The following is an 8,900-nucleotide window of genomic DNA, read 5'->3' as shown; positions in this document are numbered from 1 at the left end:
TGTTGCTGGCATTCATTTCATTAGCAGAGAGAACACCGACTTGTAAATGAGCCAAACTTGGACCTGGATCCTCGCCAACAAGGGCATAAACAGATGCACTTGCCAGAAAAAGGTGATGCCAAAATGGAAAATGCCAACACACTGTCGCTTCCTATTTGAAAAGAGCAAACGAAATTATGTTCAGTAAAGCAAACAAATATTTCCTTTTATTTCCGGGCAAAACCATGAGGAAGATACATAGCAAGCAACAACATCATCAAACAACAGCATGGCACCCTTTGATAGTTACAAATACTGAATACACGACCTTTTTAACTTGTCAACTCCACACTCTGCTCAATGCTCCCGCGTCACTACTTGAGTTTGGAGCGGCTTTATTAGATCGGGAAAAAAGCACACAAAAATCAAACCAGGGACAGCATAATCATAACCATAACCATGTGTGTTCCCTCTCAACTGGTTCAGTTGTAGGCGTCCGGGTTGGCGACGAGGTATGCCTCGGCGGCCTTGAAGATGGCCGTGACAGACTCCTTAGCCTTGGTGATCTCATCGTTCACCTCCACGCCCGGCAGCAGCTTGTACGTCGACTCCACCTTGACGACGCTCCCGCCGTTGGCCGCCGCCTCCACCTTGATGTGCGAGGTGGCCGTCTCGATGGCGGTGCCGATGCCGCCGCCCTCGATGAGGGTGGACTTGCACTCCCACTTGTCGGCGTCGATGAACTCGAGCCTCTCCTTCATGAGGCTGAAGGGCATGGCTGCAAGATCAGCTGTGTGTTATGCTTTAACCCAGGATGTGTACCAGACTGAAGCTGACATGAATTGTGCGTGACGCGTGGTACCTGAGGTGAAGTTGAACTGCCTGACGCTGCCGATGCCGCCTTCGCCCTCGACGGGGTGGGCGCTGGCGACGATGTGCGGTGCGAGCTTAGGGGCTAGTGTGTGCCAGTCCATGACGCCGGCACGGAAGAGGCGCGACGCGGCGACCGGCGATTCGATCTCGTGGGTCCAGCTGTCGGTGAAGGCCATTGCTGTGATGATCAAGGACTCGACCGGTGCAAGTGATGTGTTGAGCTGTGGCTGTTGTAATGGCGCACTGGGCTGCTTGGTTTCCTGGAGTGCGGAAGTGAGCGCCATAAATAGAGGTTCCAAGGTGGGGGTTGGTGAAGCTTGAACGGATAGGTGTGGTGAGTAGTGGGGGCTGGTGAAGGCGCCAAGCCAGGGTCGAGTTTTTCCAAATTGGACGGCACCGTCGGTCAGCTAAGCTTTTATCATTACAGGGCCTGAAAGCACGACATTTTTTCAATATATTTAGTTAACGGAGAAGAATGTGTTGTCCAATTGGCACCACGGTCCGCGTGAGCAAATTGTTCTACAATGTTTAGTTGAAGAAAAAGAATGACGGACTCATAGTCTCCTAATCAAAAGCAAGATATAGATACTTGGGGTTGGTGTGGTTGGAACGAAGAAACACTGAAGTAATGCATATAGGACGCCGACGACGCGAGCGACGACCACACACAGCGCGTCCACTTCTGTGTGATCTCCGTTGCTTGTAGTACAATGCTCTTGTGAAGAGCCGCCGACTGTCTTTTAATCCAAGGGGACTTATTGCAGAAGACGCGCTTCAAATTAGTCACTGTTTCAATGTTGCGCCTGCAGTTCAGATGCACAAAGTCTCTCGGATGCACAGATAGGATAAGTTTCCTTACAAGAATGCCTTTCAGATATCACCTCCTGTTGTCAAAATTATGTGCAACCTTCCAGTCGTTGCGCAGTTTTACAAACTCGACTACAGGCTCTAAGCTTGAAAAATACATCTTCACCGTACACAAAGTCGCAAAGTTTCTCCGAGGCATGCCAACAATGAGGCATGCCAACAATGCTGCGATCCTACTCAGCATCATTGTCACTATTTTCAGACAAATCCACGTCTTCACCATACACCATTTCATCAATTTCGTCTTCTTCATCTTCATCAGATTGGACTGCGGCCTTAGACGATACATCTTTCACATCCTTATCAACCTAAGGAAATTGAAACACATAATAACTATATCATTCATAACTGTAGCAGTAGGACTAACTACTAACTTTTTCAGCATTGTAAATGGATGTAAACCTGTGCCATTATCAGCCGAAGACGACCAGAAAGCTTCAGTAAATCTTCAGTTGCTGTGTATCTTTCTGCACACATCTGCAAAAGAACGATCAGTTCTACTTTTTATGCTCTTCGGCTTATTTTAGTAGTGTTGATCGGATGGCCCGTATCTGTTTGTGCTTAGATTAGTGGCATGCCAACTGAGGTCATATTTTGGTCAATTCATGGCCAAACATCCAGCAGACAAAGACAGTCCCGTAGTTGGCATATCAACTTTAACCACATTGGTTGGTAGCTTATTCAAATCGATTGTGTAATCCAAATAAGGCAAGGCACTGATGTTGCATTTCTCTCCTAAATAGATTACAAAGCAAAAACACATGGCAGCAGTATTTACTAATTTTAACTACTATCTCCCATATTTATCTTTAACTCTATGATCATCTGCTCAATGTGATCCTAAAACTTGCCACTGCCAACTACAGATACAACTTGAGATCCTAAATGAAAATCCATCTTTCAAAGATGACATGGAAATTCAAGATCTAAGCTATACAAGTGTAGGGGCAAATATCATCAGCAAAATAATGTGTTTCACCTTCCAGACTGTGCTCTTCACACTGACTATAGAAGGTTACAATTGTGAGTTTGCATGTGGGCTTTTCACTAATAGGTTTCCTGTAGGCCAATTTGAATGTGCACAGTCAGTTCAACTGCAGCAGGTGAGTTCTCGCCACCATTGATACATCTTTCTCAAAGAGGTTGCCAGGAAACTACAATAACAGTTACTCCCTCCGTTCCCAAATATAAGTCTTTCTAGAGATTCCAACAAGTGACTACATGCGGAGCAAAATGAATGAATCTACACTCTAAAATATGTCTACATACATCCGTATGTTGTAGTGCATTTGAAATGTCTAAAAAGACTTATATTTAGGAACGGAGGGAGTACATCACGAACATTCTGAACATGGTGCAGTGGTCAGTGCATATATACACAGTTACTTAAATTCTGTTATACTTGTGTATGACAAAGCAAAATTCTTATTGAGCTAGAGCTAAACTACCCTGATTGTATATGATGGTCTTAAGTTTGAAATATGTAATCCTCGTTGTGCATTATCTAATAGCCCCCCCCCCCCCCCCCCCAATAAAATAAGAGTGTTTTTGACACTAGTGTAGTGTCAAACACGCTCTTATATTATGGGACGGAGGGAGTACCAAACATATAGGTCAGTCGCTATAGCACAACCCTTCTCCATAACAAGAACACTAGTACTCCATAATACACTACACATAAGTACTTAAACCTTTGCAACTCATTAAGATGCCAATTTAACCACAATAGTTTGTTGTCATCTATTTGGAAACTCAAGTCTAATATCAAGAAAAATGAAACAAAACACATAAGATTTTCACATACCTAAACTACAAATCTAGACAATGTCACCCCTATTTGAGGGGGTATGTTTCGAATGATCTACAAAGCTCATGGGAGAAACAAACAGACATATAGAGATATGCAATGCAACAAGCTCCAACTAGTACTGCTAAGTGGTAAGAAGAAATATTACCTTCTCCAGGTCGCTAATTAGTTTTCTTGATTTCTCCGAGGGGATAAAACGACCATGAATTACTAGTAAGCAGTATATCCAACGCAAAACAAGCTCAGCGCTACCAGATCTGTCGAGAGATACATATCAGCAACCAACACAGAATACACAGCGGTGAAAATGTGCAATGGTGAAAGACATGGATGCAGAGCACCTTGATCTCCATGCACATACTAAATTCTCTAGAAGCTTGCAAGCATCTCCAGGCTTTAAAGATCTTAGATGTGCTCGAATCTATTGAACAACAGAACACAACATCAAAATTGTACCCCTTCACATCAACGAATTAACTTCGATAGCTACACGCACATAGTAAAGATGCAAACAGTGATAGAACTTTAAACTGAAACTGAGTTACCACAAACCTTCTTGCTGGGTAAATTAGCGTCAATTGTCATGCCGCTGCTACTAAACAGATCTGATAAGATTTTAGTGGCCATGTCAGGATGGCCGACGAGACTCTGATCAATGACACCATATTTCCTCATCAGATCTTCAATGCATATGCTGTCGTTTTCAATTCTTTGCACTGGAACTAAATAAGGAAAATGGCTTTTTAGTGATGTGATCAAGCTGTATATTAGAACATTCTGAAAATAAATGATTTGGAATAGTAAATATAACAGGCACATCCTGGTTCTCCCTACAAAAAAGTAGCATAAAACTCAAATATGCTAATAAATAGCAATACATTACTCAAGTTGTCACAGAATTAGTTGCTACATCGTCCCACGTGAAGAACAAAACAAGGTTATGCCCCTGCAGTTAATAGCTTATGTAGACTCCAACTGTTTGTTGTGTTTCATCACTTGCAGAAGAGGAGAAGACATGGCAAGAGATAATTTACCTCTTTTCTCGGTCAACCTTGAAGTGGTACCAAGGTCACTATCAATCGCAAGTTTGACGCCACTCGGTTTTGTTACACCATGTTTCCTTTTCTTTTCTTGTGTATGAAGCTTCGGAAGAGGAAGAATGGCATCTTCTGCATTCGCCCGGTCTAGAGCAGTGATAGTTACTACAAAAGAAACAGACAAAGTTCAGCCCAAGATTCGCCATTAATAACCTTCTCAAATGAAGGCGGTAACAATAAAATTCCTACCAAAATCCCCATTTTTAAACAGGGTTTGAATGGTTGACCCATTCGGATATTCATATAAATAAATAATACATAAGGTGAATTACCACCATAACTGATGAACATTAGCATACCTTTTGTTTTAGCAGATTGACCTTTCTGGTGCGTGGTGGGTTGAACTGTAGGTAAGAGAACTCCATCTTCAGATACACCCAAATTAACATCCTTACCATAACAAACCAGCAGCTTATCGAAAGATGGTTTCACCACGGATCCATATGCCAGAAGGACATGAGCCGAATTAGGTCCATCTATTCCTTGAAGTTTTGCGGCAAATATCGTGAAATCCTGATTCATTCTTGAAAGGGAGGACTCGGACAAGGCAATCTTAGTAGGCTTCTTATTGCGCAAGTCATCCATGTTATTCCCAGACCAGAAATAGCAGATACCAACCTCAGAGATAGCCAACACATCTATTTCTCCTTCAGTAGCATTAGTACCTGAACACATGCAGTCCACAAAGATTGCTGGGTGTTCCATAGAGAGTATACAGCTTGAACTCTGACTTTTACCACTGCCCAACTTCCAAATGGCAACATAGCGTTCCCCAACTCCAGATGACAGAACATATTCGCCATTGTTACTAAAAATCATGTTTCTCACAGACACCTAAATATTCATGTAGTCAATGGCAACAGGTGTGCACTTAGAAAAAGCAATACAATTGAAAAGATAACAAATTCAGAAGAGGATCAAAGTTCAGGAGGGCATACAAGACACACTCACCGGATGCCCAGAGAATTTTTGAATTTTTTTGTTGTCAGAAGCGTCAAAGGTCCTCAACTGACCAGCTGCTGTTGCCAAAACTGTTCCATCTGATAAGATCAAATACAAAGTGCATTTCATTTCTTTGAACTGGGGTGGAAATGATTGGTATGGAGAGCAGATACAAGCAAAACAAAATGGGCATGCATGCCTCATTGCAGCATAAGATTAATACACATACAGACATATATTATATACTAAAAGACCCTTAGCTCGAAGGATACATATAATGTTAACAATATCATACATTTGCGCATATATCATATAAACAGATAGATAAAGTTCGGATTTCACAAAAAAAGGATTATAAACAAGTAAAAGCGGCATTTTTCAGGACAGTGGGATTTTCTTTAAATGGATCCATGTGTCTGGTAGATAATAGGTGTGTAGCATTTCCATCTCTACTTCGAATAGATCATTACCATTATAGTTTGAAAAGCAAACTGTGGAGATCATTTAGAGATTCTAGGCCATGACATGGCCAACACCATGAGGGCGCCAACATGATATAACATGGATAAAAGATGGTTAATATCTATTTGTTGAATATAAAGGTAATTACGATCATCAACTATTTACTGTTGTAAGGGTAACTCAGAGCAGTTAAACTATGTCTGAAAGAGAAATCATAACACAGATGCAAAAACATCCATAGTGCAGATGAAAAAGCAAGACATGGATGATTTAGCAACATAGAGAATAGTGAAACACTGAAAATAGATATATAAATCAAGAAGAGATACCTGATGAAACTGCCAATGCAGATATTGCCTTTGAGGAAGATTTAAATTTCCCTGCAACAGATCCATCTGAGGCATCAATCTTACAGACCATGCCATCAGCGCCTGCTGTGTACACACTCCGCCCATGCCTCGAGTATGCCACTGCTGTCACACCCCTGAATAAATACAAAACACACACCGACATAAGTGAACACATCTGAGCCTAAGCTCAACAGGAAATAGCAAACAAAGCCAAGATTACAGCTGCGGGTATGTGCTTAAACAATGCGTCAAAAGGAATTTCGTAATTGGCATGGTATTATGTACATTTCGTACTAAGAAAATGTGGTTTCCACAAATGAACAACGAGGTTCCCCTCCCAGCATGACACAAATGCACTGAACCACCAGCCATACCCAGGATGACAATCGCTGATCCTCCACTTCCACTGGCCCGCAGCAACATCGAGCGCAAGGACATCGCCACTGCCCGTCCCAAGCACGAGCAGCGAACTCCCAGCCTTCCGCTTCTTCTGCTAGGCAAAAAACACGAGCAATGACGCACAGCACACGAACACACGGGCACAGCGCCAGACAGCAACAGCTGGAAAAATGGGAGTGATTCCTCACCTTGGTGGAGAGTTGTACCCACTTCATGCAGGTGTAGTCGAGGGCGAGGTGGCCGCGCTTCGTCTCGGGGAGCGCCCCGACCTCCACCGCGGGGATGTCGGCGAACTCCGTCTGCAAGTGGCCGCGCACGGCGTCCCATACCTGCGACAGAGGCAAACCGTCGGGTTAACAAAGGAAGCGGCAACCCGAGCCGCTCCGGCGTGGATAGGCAGCGTTTGATTCCGCACCTTGATGCGGCCGTCGCCGGACGAGAGGGCGAGGAAGTCCGAGGAGGGGCTGAAGGAGGTGAGGAGGTCGCGAATCGGCGCGGGGGCCGGCGCCATGGCCGCGCTGGGCGGTTGGTCGTCGCGGCGGCGGCGGCGGGTGGGGAGGGAGAAAAGGGTTTATGCGGCGGCGCGGCAGGGGGAGGGTTTTGAGGGAGCTCTCGTTGAGAGAGTGGTCTGGCCCTATCTATCTCTGGCGCGATCCCGGTCGGTTTCGCCTCGTGGCGCTTGGGACGCGCCTGAGACGGACCAGAAGGACGGGTTAGGGTTTTCCTTTCATCCACCTACACAGAAATAGCAAACCGTTTCGCCTATTTTTTTGCCCTCGCCGCCATCTTCCCGCGACCTCGACGGCTGCTGCTCCTCGGCGCCAGAAGTAGCTCGGCGTCCTTGACCGTGAATTGAACCACGCTGACACCCCTGCCTGTGGGTATTGCTGGACTTCAACCGCGTCGCCACGCCTGCCCCGGCTCGCCGCCGCGACCTTCAGCGGCCAAGTATGATTATTTTTTCCTGGTTTTTTTCGTTCCGCGTAGTATTTTTCACGGCGACGTGCAGTAAATTTAGAAACGATTCTCATTTGCTGCTGAATTGGAAATAGAGTATGGCGTGTGAAGAGGCAAGTGCATATGCATGTCTCAATTTTGAATATGTTAGATATAGGGAGTGTATATTTGACGTTTGACTGAAAATCAATTGAACATCAGTCAAGTTTTCCAACCAATAAAGAACGACACTTGTATGTATTTGTGTGTCCCTTTTTTGTGCATCTCCGTTGTGTGTATGTCATCAGGAGAAAGGCCAATCCTAATCGGGTTGGAACTAGACCCGGTTTCAAACATATGTGAGCTACAACTATCGCAATACCACATCCAAGAAAAAGCCTACTGATCCATCAACGTACCCTCTGTAGGTCTTGTATCAACGTACAGCCTACTTACAGTCTTTTGGGAGAAAAACACAGTGATAAGTAGACTGCCATTAGAGTCTGCTGATAACTTGCAGTCTACTCATAGTGATATCTTAAAAGTTAAAGACTAGATACACAGAACTTACAGTCAAATTAGCACTGGAACTTCTACAATTATAGTGTATTTACACATAATTTACACTCATATTGTGTGATTATTACAGTAACATTATGACCGGAACTTGTCGAGTCTCAAAGACACCCATTTGCAGCGCCGAGTCATGAGTTAGTATGTATGTACGCGGGTTGGACTGGACCCATTTGCATTCTATGACAAGCAGGTGTAAAACTTTGAAATTATAGTAAGAAAACCTTGCAAGTATGGTACCTCGTGCCATCTACGGATTATAGACACAACTGAACCAACATACACACTGTCTATCGTACAGATGACCACACATTGAACCAACATACACACTGCGCTATCCATAGTGTGAGCAGTTTAACATCTCTCTAATGCAAAAAAGCCTTCTTCTCCATCATTGTTAATTCACAGTCTGAAAGAAAGGATCAAACAAAAATGAGACCAATCATTAAGATATACATCACAAAAGGAAGCAATTAACACTGAGCCAAAAAGCTGAAAATACATAGTACAAGAGACAGTGAATGATGTAGACGAGCACAGTAAATTAGGCAACCTGGAGCCAAAAGTACAACTAAAAAAAGACTGGAAATCATGAACCTCTTTACTGTAAATTTG

At 43.8% G+C, this 8,900-nt stretch overlaps 2 protein-coding genes across 2 annotated transcripts; both read right to left on the bottom strand.

Annotated features, from left to right (window-relative positions):
* Positions 1 to 184: 184 nt before the first annotated feature.
* LOC125551950 (pathogenesis-related protein 1-like) lies at positions 185 to 1,123 on the bottom strand. Its single transcript, XM_048715371.1, has 2 exons — positions 842 to 1,123; positions 185 to 757 (listed from the first exon to the last, which is right to left on the bottom strand). The coding sequence occupies exons 1-2, from the start codon at positions 1,026 to 1,028 to the stop codon at positions 462 to 464; spliced, it is 483 nt and encodes a 160-aa protein (XP_048571328.1). The 5' UTR covers positions 1,029 to 1,123; the 3' UTR covers positions 185 to 461.
* Positions 1,124 to 1,685: 562 nt separating this feature from the next.
* On the bottom strand, positions 1,686 to 7,424 carry LOC125551949. Its single transcript, XM_048715370.1, has 12 exons — positions 7,192 to 7,424; positions 6,965 to 7,105; positions 6,752 to 6,867; positions 6,357 to 6,511; positions 5,575 to 5,663; positions 4,923 to 5,457; positions 4,561 to 4,728; positions 4,079 to 4,248; positions 3,868 to 3,947; positions 3,675 to 3,783; positions 2,122 to 2,196; positions 1,686 to 2,027 (listed from the first exon to the last, which is right to left on the bottom strand). The coding sequence occupies exons 1-12, from the start codon at positions 7,285 to 7,287 to the stop codon at positions 1,893 to 1,895; spliced, it is 1,869 nt and encodes a 622-aa protein (XP_048571327.1). The 5' UTR covers positions 7,288 to 7,424; the 3' UTR covers positions 1,686 to 1,892.
* Positions 7,425 to 8,900: the final 1,476 nt, after the last annotated feature.

Source organism: Triticum urartu, chromosome 4 (assembly GCF_003073215.2).
Source record: "Triticum urartu cultivar G1812 chromosome 4, Tu2.1, whole genome shotgun sequence".
Classification (NCBI taxonomy): domain Eukaryota; kingdom Viridiplantae; phylum Streptophyta; class Magnoliopsida; order Poales; family Poaceae; genus Triticum; species Triticum urartu.
The sequence above is the reverse complement of the archived record's forward strand: the minus strand, read 5'-3'. Positions and strand labels throughout refer to the sequence as shown.

Bases quoted from the DNA above. Each gene is read 5' to 3' on its own strand.
- LOC125551950 (XM_048715371.1), bottom strand. From the start codon at position 1,028: ATGGCCTTCACCGACAGCTGGACCCACGAGATCGAATCGCCGGTCGCC. The intron at 758-841 runs GTACCACGCGTC...CTGATCTTGCAG, and splicing joins GCAGTTCAACTTCACCTCAG to CCATGCCCTTCAGCCTCATG.
- LOC125551949 (XM_048715370.1), bottom strand. From the start codon at position 7,287: ATGGCGCCGGCCCCCGCGCCGATTCGCGACCTCCTCACCTCCTTCAGC. The intron at 6,868-6,964 runs GTGAGGAATCAC...TTTGCCTAGCAG, and splicing joins GGGTACAACTCTCCACCAAG to AAGAAGCGGAAGGCTGGGAG. The intron at 5,664-6,356 runs GTATCTCTTCTT...TGATCTTATCAG, and splicing joins TGCATTGGCAGTTTCATCAG to ATGGAACAGTTTTGGCAACA.